At 49.3% G+C, this 12,823-nt stretch overlaps 1 protein-coding gene across 1 annotated transcript; it reads right to left on the bottom strand.

The window, feature by feature from the left end:
- Window positions 1-1,791: 1,791 nt before the first annotated feature.
- On the bottom strand, window positions 1,792-8,459 carry KLF10 (KLF transcription factor 10). The gene is made up of 4 exons (XM_026495608.4): window positions 8,270-8,459; window positions 4,901-5,134; window positions 3,874-4,786; window positions 1,792-3,394 (listed from the first exon to the last, which is right to left on the bottom strand). The coding sequence occupies exons 1-4, from the start codon at window positions 8,303-8,305 to the stop codon at window positions 3,135-3,137; spliced, it is 1,443 nt and encodes a 480-aa protein (XP_026351393.1). The 5' UTR covers window positions 8,306-8,459; the 3' UTR covers window positions 1,792-3,134.
- Window positions 8,460-12,823: the final 4,364 nt, after the last annotated feature.

The raw sequence follows: 12,823 nt of genomic DNA on the forward strand, positions 1-12,823 counted from the left end.
TCCAAGTAGTTTATAAAGACAAAAATAGGTTACAGTGGAAAATTTTGGAAGCCATCACTTACCTAAGTGATCCAGGTTAGCATCACCTTGATACAGTGATACAGATTATCGTGTATTTCTTGATATGAAGCACCGAAGTCATCACTCTGTGGTTATTTTCCTAATTAACACATCATCTCAATCTAGTCATGAAAAAACATGATGAGAACCGAAATTGAGGGTCATTCTACAAAATAACTGACAAGCACTATTCAAGAGAGACAAGAGAAGACAGAATGACCATAGATTTGAGAAAACTGGATAGGACAAGTCAATGTTAGAGATCCTGGATTAGGTCCTCTAATAGAAAAGAAGACATTGGTAGAAAAACTAGTGAAACCCAAACAAGTTCTATACTTTAGTTAATAGTATTGTACCAAGGTTAATGTCTTAGTTTTGATAAATGTTCTAGGACTATGTAAGATGTTACAAGGGAAAGCTGGATAAATGGTAAACGGAAACTATTTTTGCAACTCCAAGTCTAAAATTATCCAAAAAGAATTAACTGTTAAAACAGCTTGAATATCAGCGATTTCATACAGTCCAACTTATATATCAGACAGGAAACCACCAAAACGAGTGTTAAAGCTACACTAGTACATTATTACATGCTCCAGATGTTCCTGTTTGGGGGCAACTTTTGCATCAAGATCAGAGCCTGCATGAACATTCAACTCAAGTTTATTACTGTTAAAAAGATTTGATTTACAAAATTCTTAAGGAAAAGTCTCGGATGCCAACTAGGACTGGGAACACAGCAATGGGTGGCACATTTCTGCTGGTCATGTCATTATAAGGGGGTGGGTACTAGGTCAGCTACCTTCCTGTACTCCCACTTCTGAAGACCTACCGTCATGAGGTACTGAGTCAGGATGGTCCAGGCTCCCAGCACAGAAGCCGCAGAACAGCAAGGCCCCTCCCCAGCAGCTGTGTTGTACTTGGGTGGTGTTAAGTTTCCAAGAAATAAATAGCAACAGGTGCACAGATAACCCGAGATGCTTGTCTTGTAACTGGTGCCAAGTGAGTACATTACATTGCCCCTTACCATGGGTGTTCAACAGTGAGTCAGACTTCAGGTCAATGGTTAAGTTGGACACTGTGAAAGATGTTCTCTCATGACAAGTGGGTTTCAGAGCCAACTAAAATAGCAATCTCCAGAATTCTACTCAATACACCAAGTAGCATTTACAGCTCCTAGTTCCACTGACAAGTGACTAGCAAGTGTTTCTCTTCCCAGGTGTATTACCTTTCATGCAGCTTAAGTACCAGTATGTTTATTGCATTTAAGGTTTCACTTAATGGCCTGAGTTAATCTAACTTCCAGAGGTGAGTAATTTACGCTCTATTTAATAGGTCAGGCTCCTTTTCATTTGCTGCAGCAGCCTCATTGCTTGTAATTATTCACCGTGGTATGCCCTTTAACTTAATGCTACTTAAGGTTTTGCTGAGAGCCAAAGCTATATTTCAATCCCAAATCATCAAAATGTAGAAGAATGTTTAAAGATTAAAATGTGGTGGTTTCTTAGACTGGGCAGGCTTGCAAATTATCTCAATGAATATGTGGATACTGACTGGCCTCACTCTGTATACTCTCTGTAAATTGATTCATGTTAAGGAGACACTCCTACAGTTCTAAATTTCAATGAAGCTCCTGGAGAAATTCAGACACTAAGTCTTCAGATAGTACCGTAAGTGATCGCTGTCACAGTTAGACTGAGAATGGTTTTCAACAAAAGCAATCAACCAAGTAAATATACCAAAGGAAATTCTTTATTGTAAACAAGATATAAAGTACAACAAAAGAAATATTGTGCAAATTGTAAATCACAAAGTTTTTTTTATTAAAAGAAAATTGTTTTCGAAGGGTCCAGCAAGTTTTGATGTCAGAAATCAATACCCAAGAGAAAAATGTTAAATGGGAAGATAGTGCCATTTTTCACTATATATTTTAAACAATTTACTTTTGTCTTACCACTGTATCATCCACTATATAACAGAATGTAACAGAAATACTGTTAACAAAAGTGAATGTTTTAACCAACTTCTACTCACCCAATTCCACCTCCCCCCCTACCACCCCACCCCAAACTCCTATAAATTAACAGGACAACATCTGTCCATGTGAATAATGGTCACTAACTTTCTAATTCAATAAAGCACACATTACATCCTCATAATATAAGGGTACTTTACTGATGACATAAGCCATCTTTTCCAAGGAGTTATCTAAAATTCTTGGTATCCCTTCTTTACAATATATATTTTTATCTTCAAATTTTTTTTTTCTAAACAAAGTGCAATGTATCTTAGAGTCTACAGAAAACACATTGGTATACAATTTTCAAATCTACACAAGAAACTGCAGGCAAACTAAAGTTCAAAGCATAATAAAATGCCTAAATATAGTCATCTGTTAAACTTTCAAAACAAAAACGCAAAAAAAATTGTAGCTATATTTCAAAGCAATTAAATTATTGAGGATTCCAATTCTTTGGGCCCTCTTTAGCAATATACAGCTGCTTAATTCCAAATGTTAGCAAGTACAAAAATGCTAGTTCTAGATATATTTAACAACTACATCCACAAAGTTGACTGGAAAGACTAGGAATAGTAAACAAGGTAACTAGGAAAAGATGCCAATATTCGTAATAATACAAATCAATTTTCCATCTCCATCTCTGTACCGTAATGTTTATTTCCAGTCTCTCTACTCTTGAAACCAGTGCTTTAGAAGAATCACATTGAAATGTTGGTCTCAAGTATAAATGGTGAAAATGAAGTAATAAATTGTGCACACAAATTCAAAATCTGTGCTACCTGTGTTGACCTCATCTGAAACCTTCAAAAAATATTTAAAGGAATAAAAGCTTTCTCATCTCTCTTATGTGATAAGAAATGAATCCTGCCACTCTGTGACCTGCTTGTGGCTGCAGCACTTCTTGTCCTCTAACCCAGGCTGAGCCTTCCCCTCAGGCTGCAGGGTTCTGCTCTCGGCCCACACTGGAGGGCCACAGACTTGCAGTGGAAGCATTTTTACATCACCACTGGCTCCTGGCTGTGACCAAAGTTACTTCTGATTCTTGCCTTCTGAGCGGTCACTGCGTGGGGGCAGGGGTTGGAGGTAAGGCAATGTCGTTTAACTTGCTCACTTCCATCTGCCAGTTTGGTAGCTTCTTGGCTGACAGATGGCGCCGGGCATGCTTGGTCAAATGGTCACTCCTCATAAACCGTCGGTCACACATGGGACAAGCAAATTTCTTTTCGCCTGTGTGGGTTCGCCGGTGTCTGGACAGTTCATCAGAACGGGCAAACCTCCTTTCACAGCCTTTCCAGCTACAGCTAAAAGGCTTTTCTCCTGAGACAAACAAATTCAGATCATCATTACTATGCATTTACCAAATCACTGGAAATCAAATTGTATCTAAATACATACATGTTAAAATATCTTAAGAGAATCTTCTCAAAACAAAAGCTACTAAATGAATCAACTGTTAAGTGAATATGTGTACTGCTCTATTTTCGACTTTCACTGTCACATTTATAGGAAACTTCCCTGTATAAAAAGCCAAAAACAAAAAGGTTTTCTGACTTCAACTGTGGTACAAAGACTTTAGAAATGCTTTACTAAAGTAAATATTCACTTAAAGAATCATTTGCAAAATTAAGACAAAAACACCTTGATGAAATCTTTTGTAGGAACTTGTCCTGGTAATACCAGCCCCTGAACTGGCTAATAAAGCAAGTTCTTCTTTAACAGGCTTGGTTTGTATTTGTGATCACGGACTAAAAATATTCATCTAAATTTCTAAGATACAAATAAGAAATGATTGGTACCTGTGTGTGTTCTCATGTGGGCCTTCAGATGAGAGCTTTTGAAGTATGTCTTGCCACATCCTGGGTGACTACAGATGTGACTTCTTATCCTGGAGGAGTCAATCTGAGGAGTGACTTTTGCTGCAGAAGGGGAAAACCCTGGAGCAGGGGCAATAGGAGAGAGTCTGGTGCCATTTGGGCTCACCACTGGAGGCTTTGGGTTCTGAACAACGGGCTGGGGTACGACAAACATGACAGCGCCTTTGGGCACCTGAGTGCCCATGAACACAACAGGTGGGCAGACAGCTGGTGGCTGACTGGGTGGAGTGCTAGGAACGACTGTTGTCACAACAGGGTTGTTTGCAGGGAGGGGAACCATCTGACAGATGACTGGCATAGGTGGCACTCCCCCTGTTGATACTGCAGGTGGAGAGACCAACACTGACTTCTGTTGTGGGGACACAGGGGCTGGCTGAGGTCTACAGATGACGGTTTCTGAGGAAGGCACAGAAAAGTCATAAAGTGCAGGACTTGCTTTCTCATCAACATCTGCCGCTGTGTTTCTCTCACACTTGGATCTGTTTGGTGACACAGCTGCACAGGGTATGTTTTTTCTGGCAGCCTCAACATTTATGTGGGTTCTTCTTCGAAAAGAATTGTCCTGATAGTTGAGAATGCTGGCTGCTTTCACTGGACAAGATCGGTGGTTACACAGCTGGGCATCAGCTGTATGACGAATCACACTTGTGGCCTGAGCCTTGGGGAGTTTGGGGGCAGGTACTGGGCTCTTATCTTCCTCTTTGAAAGGGGCAGCGATGTGAGGCTTGGCAGTATCTGAGAATGATTTGAAGTGTCCAGTAGATGGCGCTGATGCCATCAAATTTGACACTTGAGAGGGTTCAAAGTCAGAAGGACTGTAAGGTGGAGTCAAACACTAGAAAAGAAAAACATACAGGCAACGGGCATGAGAAATTAAGTTCATTATATAAATTACAAAAAATGCCATCATCTGCATTCTCATCTTAAAAACATGATATATGATACTTACAAATGCTGGAATCGTATGAAAATCAGGTGTACCCGGAAGTAGATTCTCTTCCTCAGACATATCAGATACTGGAGTAACAGGTCTGTTTTCAATGTATTTCTTAAAATCAGACTTCCAACTGCAGCTCATTGACATAAGTGCTTCTACAGCTTCAAAATCACTCTTTTCTGCAGTTTTGTTCCATGAATAAACACACTCTTTTGATCTTTCAGAAATCATTTCCATCCTTTCCTCCTAGAAAAAAATATCAAATGATTATAAGCATATTTTTGTCATCCAAATAACACACAGAGCAACACACAACTTTTTTCTTTACAATTTGCACAACTTTCCAAGTTTCTGAAATAAATTTTCTCACCCCAACTAATAATAATGGTAAAAATCAAATCTTCCTCATTCTTTCTCACTTAGAGTTGAACACTGATATGCTTGCAAGGTCTCCTATTTACAATTAAGGAGACCAAGGCTAAAGATAACAATGCATACATCATCCAAAAAAGAGAAGAACCTGATTTAGAAATTTTATATTCTTCCCAGAGTAGCTATCTGCAACTGGGGTCAGACAAAATAACTAAGGGAAGGCTCCACAAAAGTTCTTTTTTCAATACTACAGGTGTGGCATGAGGACTTTTGAGATACCAGTTCCTAATAGGGGAAAAAAAACCCACAACTTTCTTAAAAAGGCAAAGTGCAGTGGACAGAGCTCTGGCCTGATGATATAGGCATGACCTTTGGAAAGTCTCCTTCCACTTTAGAATAAAATCAACAGCATTGAATCCTCAGTCTCTTTAAAATTACTGCATTAGGTTATTTGAAATCTTTCATAGCTTGATTATCTCTGGTAAAGACAAAGAGTGAAATATGTGGAAAAATCCCAAAGCTTTTTGAAACTTCAGGTTTTTCATGTTTATGTTCCTTTTCACTAGATCTATTTAACACAATGGTTTGCTATGCACAACGATGACCAGCTACTGCACTACTACTAAAAAATGGCCAATCATAAAATTTAATCTTCTACCCAGAATTCGCAAAAAACTGACTGTAATGAGTCTGCAATAGTCCAATCGAACATATTTTCTTTTTAAAATAACTGTTTGATGACAAGAATGACAGCACATGCTTGGCAGTTTTATTTATACAACCCCTCTATCAAGTGTTCAACGATTCATATTAAAGTTCCTTAAACTGCACTTTAAAAAAAAAATGGTACTACCCACCACCTCCCATTTTCCATTAACGTGATCCTATTCTTTTGGTCTGAGTAGAGATCTTGTAAAAATACCGAAAAGCATTCTTTACGCTGCAAGGTATTATTCTCAATGCTTGTTTGAAAAAATGCATACACCCTTCGTGTTGAAATCCTTAGAAAAGGAGCCACCGCTTTTGAAATTTCACTAATAACGCTATTGCATAATCGCGCGCCCCTTTATGTAAGCTGCAATGGACAGCGCTTGTATGTGTAAAAGCCTCAAGACGCCAATGCAAAGAAAAGCAAAAGCAGAAAAGGCAGGCAAGCAGGGAAGGGGAGCGTGAGCTGGGAAGGGCAGGAAGAGAAGCGGGGAGGGGAGGAAAGGGAGTGGGGCTCGAGGCAGGAAAGGGAAGAGCGGGTGGAGGCGCGGGCGGGGGAGGCAGACGAGGGGCGGGGGCGGACGGCGGGGGAGATCCTCGCTGGCGGGGACAGACGGATGGGGCCGCCCTAACCTCAATGAGGCTCGCGGGTGAGTCACTGGGAACATTCCTCGCCGCTCGCACGTCCCCGCGCCCCTGCCCCCGCCATTGGCCAGCCTGCCCGGCGGCTCGGGCCCGGATTGGCTGGACCGCGAAGGGCGGGGGGCGCGGGGGAGGTGGGGGCGAGGCATGTGAACAAAGCGTGATCAGCGGCTGCTCCGGGCCGCGCAGGAAACGTGAACTGGGAATTGCCGCGCCATCACCTTTCACCTACTTCCTGAGCCCGCGGGCCCCCGCCCTCGCGCCGGCCGGGGGGGAGGGGCCGCGGGCACCGCCGCCAACCGCCCGGCAGTGCGCGCCCGAGCCCGCGGGGAGGGGCGGGGCTGCGGGCGCCGGCTCCGGGAGCGCCCGCCCCTCCCCGCTCCCGGAGAGCCGCCGTTCCCTTAGGAACCGACAGCGGGGCTGGGCCTCGCTGCCGCCCCTGGCGGAGGCCGGGGCTGGGTCACTCGGGGACGAGAAGCTCCCTGGGCGCACCCGCTCCCGGCCCACCCCCCAGCCTCCGCCTCAGCTGCTGGAGGCGGAGCCGGGTCCCCGCGGAAACCCGGCCCCCGCCCTCCTCCCGGCCGCAGCCCCCGGGGATCCGGCCGAGCCCTCGGCGCTTCCCGCCCACGCCGCCCGCGGGACCTCAGACCACCCCGTCTTTCCCGCAGACGCTGCGCCCCCTCCCCGCGGTTTCCGGCAGCTCCATCTCCGCCCGCCGAGTCTCCACAGGTTCCCAGACGTGCAGCCCCCACAGGCTCCGGCTCCAGACGCGCGGCCCCACGGCCCGCGGCTCCCGCCTCGACACGCGGCCCCCGCGTCTCGCGGCCCCGGCTCCCCCCGCCCACATCCCCCGCCCCGCTGCTGGCTCTCGCTTTCCACCCTCTCATCCTCAAGGCAGCTCCCTACACCCCCTCCCAGGGGGTCCTCAAAAGGCGGCCACTTGCTCCGCGGGGGATGGGGAGTCCCCTGCCGACGTCTGGGGGCGCACCTCCTCGTCCCCCCTGGGCGGTCCGGGCCCCACGTGCCACTGCTCCGCGCCCACGCCGGGCGCCCCCCTCCCCCAGCCCCCCGGCTGTCTGCTGAGCAACCCCAGTACCACAAGCCTCCGCTCAGACCCCCGAGAGGGGCAGCCCCCTCGCTTCTCCTGTGGACACCCCGCCCCTCAAATGCCAGTAAGCAGCCCCCTCCCGCCCTGGGTCGCATTCCTGATCCAGACGGCGGCATCTCTCCCGGGTGCCAGGTGCAGGGTAGCCCCCTTCTCACACACACCCCCCCGCCACTTCCCTTCCACACCTTCCCCTGTCCTCGCTGCCAGGGCAGCAGCCTCCTCCTCACTCTTCGCGCCCCTCCAGTCATCCTCCCCCTCACCTGCCTCAAGTCTCCCAGCGGAGCTGCCCCTTCCCCTCCTCATTGCACCTTGAGCAAAAACCCCTGTCCCTTCGTCTGTAGATCCCAACCCTCCTGTCCTGACCCACTCCGTGACACACACGCCCTCACCAATGCCCAGTGTGCAGGCAGAAAGCCCCTTCCTTCCCCACGACTCCAATGCAGCCCCGGTCCTCTGGCGCCGCTGATGTCAAGGGCTCGGGGTTGGTGCCCGGGCTGGCCCCTCAGACGCAGTGAGGAAGGGAAGGACAGGGGCATCCCCAGGTGACTTACCGCAGCCTGCTGGAGAGAAGCGCCGAAGTTGAGCATGGTTGGCTGCCTGGCCGCCGGCGGCGAGCTCACTGGCTGCTATGCTGCTTGGCTGCTTGGCCACAGACGGACGCCCGGAGACACTCGACGCCGCTCCCGCCGCCGCCGCGCTCCGCGCCGTCTGCCCCCTCCCCATTCAGGTAGCCTCTCCGCCTGCCCCTCGCCGCGGGCGGGGGTGGGGGCGGGGCCTGAGGCCAGCCAATCAGCGACAAAGGTGTGTGAGGCGCCGGCCAATGGGCTCCCGGGGCCACGCGTGATCAGCGGCTGCCCGGCAGCGTGAAGCTTGTGTCAGTGGAGCGTGTACACAATCCCAGGCAGCGTGTTCCCTCAGTCCTGCCCGAGGGAACTCCCGCCGCCACCTGACTCAGTGACGCCCCCCACCCCTCGCCCACCCTCCCCTGCCTTCCTCCGCCCCGGCCTAGGGGGCGGTGCCGCGGGCGGCGGCCTAGCCCGGAGGCGCGGCGGTGGCGCGCCCAGGCACTGCGGAGGGCCGGCCCCACGTGGGAGGTGGGGAGGGATGCCCGCTCCGCCCCGTCCCCTCCGCTCGGGGCCCCATCTCGGCCCGCCGCGGGGTGGGCGGGACGCCGGGCAGCCGGGCGGGGGAGGCGGCGGCTGCTAGCCAAGGCACCCGAGCCAAGAGATTTGCATTTGGAAGCGCCGTCCTCTTAGGCGTCTGGCAAGAAAGCAGAGCCCGCTGACCGACTGAGCTGCATTTCTGGAGCGTTTGCTGGGTTTTGCTTCCCTGAGCTGTGGGGAGCACTGAGGCGGGGAGGGCAGGGGTGGGAACCCTGTCACTGAGCCGACACCTGCTCCTGCGCCCCCCGCCCACGCCCCGGCCACCGGCGCGGGCTCGCCCTCGCCTTCTAGGTTGCAGGCAGCAGTGCCCGCCCCTGCCCTCCCCGCCCATCCTTCCTCCAGGCAGCCGAGAGAACGGTGTGGGGACTGCAGGAATCCTTGAGAACTGGACCAATGGGGTGATGAGGGGCTGTTGACCCGAGTTTTTATCCTTCTGTGGCGCCGACTCTCGGTTGCAGAATCGAGTTTTGAGCTCGATGGAAGTTTAAATTGCAGTCTACAAGCTGTTTCAAAGGTAGACCCCACCCCCACCCCGGGCCAAGGCCTCCGGAAACGCCCTGCCTGGAAACTGTTTGTGGGGAGGGGTCTTTTAGGGTCGCCCAGCGCCCGCCCGGGCGCGCCTGGGGGTGGGGTTGCTGCGGGGACGCCCGCCTAGTCAAAGACACACCACCCCCTCTAAGGTGCCACCCGCCCTCCTCTCCCCTCAACCCCACCTCCGACCCCCTGAGCTGGTCTGAGGGGAGCCAGGGCCTCAGATTTGGAGCCGGTGACTCTGTTTTCGTTCCCAATTTGCCCCCTTTTGGCCGTTGGGTGCCAGTTCACAGCAGCTGTTGTTGGGAGAGTCGGGCAGTGATAACCCGGCTTAAAGCAAACTAGAGATTTTATCTCCTTTGGACAGGCTGAACACGTGGCAAAAATCACTGCCCCTCCTTCAAGCTGTCTCACCTCTCGTAACTGAAAGGCTAACTCAAGTGACCTTTCTTTCCCAATAACCACAGAATGAGCATAGAAAGGGAATTTAGAAACTGGCAAATCCATGAACATCTTCCAGTGATTCCTTCTGGTGTAGCTAAGGCCCAGGATAGCCAACAACACTAGTAATAATACAGCTGACCAGGGCTGGGGATTGAATGGCCGCCTGTCACTGCCTTTCCTGAATCAGCTGGAGGGGTGCCAGCTCAGCACCCCAGGCAGCTCTTCCTATCTCCCCTCCACCCCATGCCCCCACTCTGTCTGCAGGGGTGTCCCTTCCTGTAGGCTTCCTTCCCCCTGGGCTGTCCCATCCTGTTGATCCCAGCCTGAGGGGTTGGAGCAGCTGGCCTTGGGCACCTGCTACAGCAGTGGAAGCTCCCCTCTGTGCCCAACCAGCAGGCCAGCCTTCCTTCCTGTCAGGGAGCCGCCCCCTCGGGTGGCCACAGCCAGCCACCCCTCCAGGTCTGGACCTAGTCCCTTCTTCAGGAATGTGGGGCCTGCTGGCATGATGCCCCAGCACGCTGAGAAGCAGGGAGCATTCATGGCTTGTGGGAGTGATTCAAGACAGGAAAGAAAAGAGAAAAGGGGTAGGAGGAACAGTGTGGTGGCACAATTCCTAGAGATTCAGAGAAAGATGTTCCTTAGGCACCTCAGACTCAACATTACCAAAACTAAAATCATTTCTGCTCCTTCCTGTATGGATTCGTCATCTCCCATCCAGCCTTCACCTTCTCCCTCAAAGCCCTGGGTCCAGTTTGTCCCCAGATCCCGACAGTTTTGCCTCTATACTATCTTTTCCTCACTTTTCATTTCTGTCCTTCAGTTGTCACTCTAGGTCAGTTGGTATCAACTCTCCCTTGCATTAAATAGTCTGCAATTTCCCCACCCCAGCTGATTTTTAGGGCCCAAGCTCTCCATACTGCCACTAGAGTGGGGTTTTGAAAGTCACGATCCAATCATGACACTCCCTACTTAAAGAGGATCCTTGGCTCCTGTTGCCTAGGAGATAAGAGGCTATTCCATTCAAAGCTGTATAGTCTGCCCCCAACTACTCTCCCGACCCTTCCAAGCTCCTCTCCCACGCAGACATACCCTTGCCCAAAGCCATAGCAAATGACTTGCTGTTCCTCAAACATGCTACAATTCCACATCTCTAAGCCACGTCCTCATTCAGTAAAGATTGTGTTTCTCATTAATCCAGTCTGTTCAACAAGTATTTATTGAACACCTACTATGTGTTCTAGGTACCCCGACAACTGCAAGGAACAAAACAGTCCAGGTCCCTGCTCTCAAAAAGCCTAGATGGGAAGACAAAGACAAGTCTCTCTGTCTCTGTCTCTGTCTCTCTCTCTCTCTCTATATATATATAAAATAAAATCACTTTTTTTAAAAAAGATTTTTATTTATTGATTTATTTATTTGACAGAGAGACAGCCAGCGAGAGAGGGAACACAAGCAGGGGGAGTGGGAGAGGAAGAAGCAGGCTCCCAGCGGAGGAGCCTGATGTGGGGCTCGATCCCAGAACACCAGGATCACGCCCTGAGCCGAAGGCAGATGCTTAACAACTGCGCTACCCAGGCGCCCCTAAAATAAAATCACTTATGAAGGTGAAGTTAACTACAACACATAGAATTGCAATGGGGTGAGAGGATAATATGATTGTACCTATGATTGTGGTTTGGTTTAGGAGATAAGAGAATCTTGCTTTGAGGAAGAGACTTAAGCTGAAAACCTAGTGAGAGGACAGGCAGATTCAGTGAGAATGTGCCTGAGTAGAGGGAACAGCTATGACAGCGTCCTACCAGGAAGAAGTTTGCTCTGTGATGCACTGTGGCTGGAGGTTAGAGGATGCTGGGGGAAGTGGGGGATGGCGGAGGGCAGGGCTGGAGAGTGAGGCAGGAGGAGCCAGATTACTGAGGAATTTATAGGTCACAGCGTGAAATACAGCTTTTCTTTAAAGTGTAACAGGAGCCATGGTATCTTGGAAGAAATGTATATTTTTATCTTTGAAAGGCTCTTTTGGCTTCCTTTGTTCTACTGCCACCTTGTTGAAGCCTTCCTTGATAACTTCAAGATGAATCCACTGTTCTCTGTTCCCACAGCACTTTGTCCACACTCCATGCTTGGTGTGGAGCACGTATCACATCTTATTGCAAGAAGTATTTTACAGTATTGAAACCTGCTCATACTACACCCAGATCTGAGCTCCTTCAAGGTGGTGGCCATGTCACAATCTCTCTGGTCCAGTGTCTGTTCTATACAAGGCACTCAAGATTTTTTTAATGGAGGAAATAAAATTGTAGGTTGTCTTTGAAGACCCAAAGGCGTTACAGAGAGAATGTGGACAAATACCTAGGGCAGAAGTATAGATCTCTCTATACCTTACCCTTAGCTTGCATCATTTTAGGAACATACATGCAAAGCTGTCATCTCGGGCATGACTAAAAAAGAGTTCTGGGCAGTAGTAAGCAGTACTCAGACAGATGCTGACCCTTCCTGCTGATGGTGCTGATTTCTCCTTCCATCAGAATAATGAAGGAAGTGGCGGTGGGGCTGACATGTAAAGAGCCCTCAGTGTAGTTATGGAATTAAAACATGGTGTAACTGACAGCATCTTCTCATTGCTCCTTAAAGTCAGTGGGTATCATCACCATTCATCCATCGCCCCACCATATTGCAGGCACTAACTGAACACTGAGGAAAAATAATAAAAGTACGTGGAAGGAGCTTCCAGTATGGCAGGAGAAGTAAATATATGAGGCCAACATGACTACAGAGTGTGGTAAATGCTAGGAAAGGGGTGTGCACCAAGTGTCCTAGGAGGGCCAAGAAAGGGATGAGGGAAGGCTCCCCTCAGCTGATTCTTAAAGGAGAGGAGAAGAGGGGTGGAGGTGGAGACTAGAGAGACCGTTGGGGATTCAGGATGCTTGGAACTGTCTGGATCACAGATTTGTGAGGTAGGATGAGGAG

Source organism: Ursus arctos, unplaced genomic scaffold (genome assembly GCF_023065955.2).
Source record: "Ursus arctos isolate Adak ecotype North America unplaced genomic scaffold, UrsArc2.0 scaffold_6, whole genome shotgun sequence".
Taxonomy (NCBI): Eukaryota; Metazoa; Chordata; class Mammalia; order Carnivora; family Ursidae; genus Ursus; species Ursus arctos.

Bases quoted from the DNA above. Each gene is read 5' to 3' on its own strand.
- KLF10 (XM_026495608.4), bottom strand. From the start codon at position 8,305: ATGCTCAACTTCGGCGCTTCTCTCCAGCAGGCTGCG. The intron at 4,787-4,900 runs GTAAGTATCATA...TTTCTTTTCTAG, and splicing joins TTCATACGATTCCAGCATTT to TGTTTGACTCCACCTTACAG. The intron at 3,395-3,873 runs GTACCAATCATT...TGTTTGTCTCAG, and splicing joins CCACATGAGAACACACACAG to GAGAAAAGCCTTTTAGCTGT.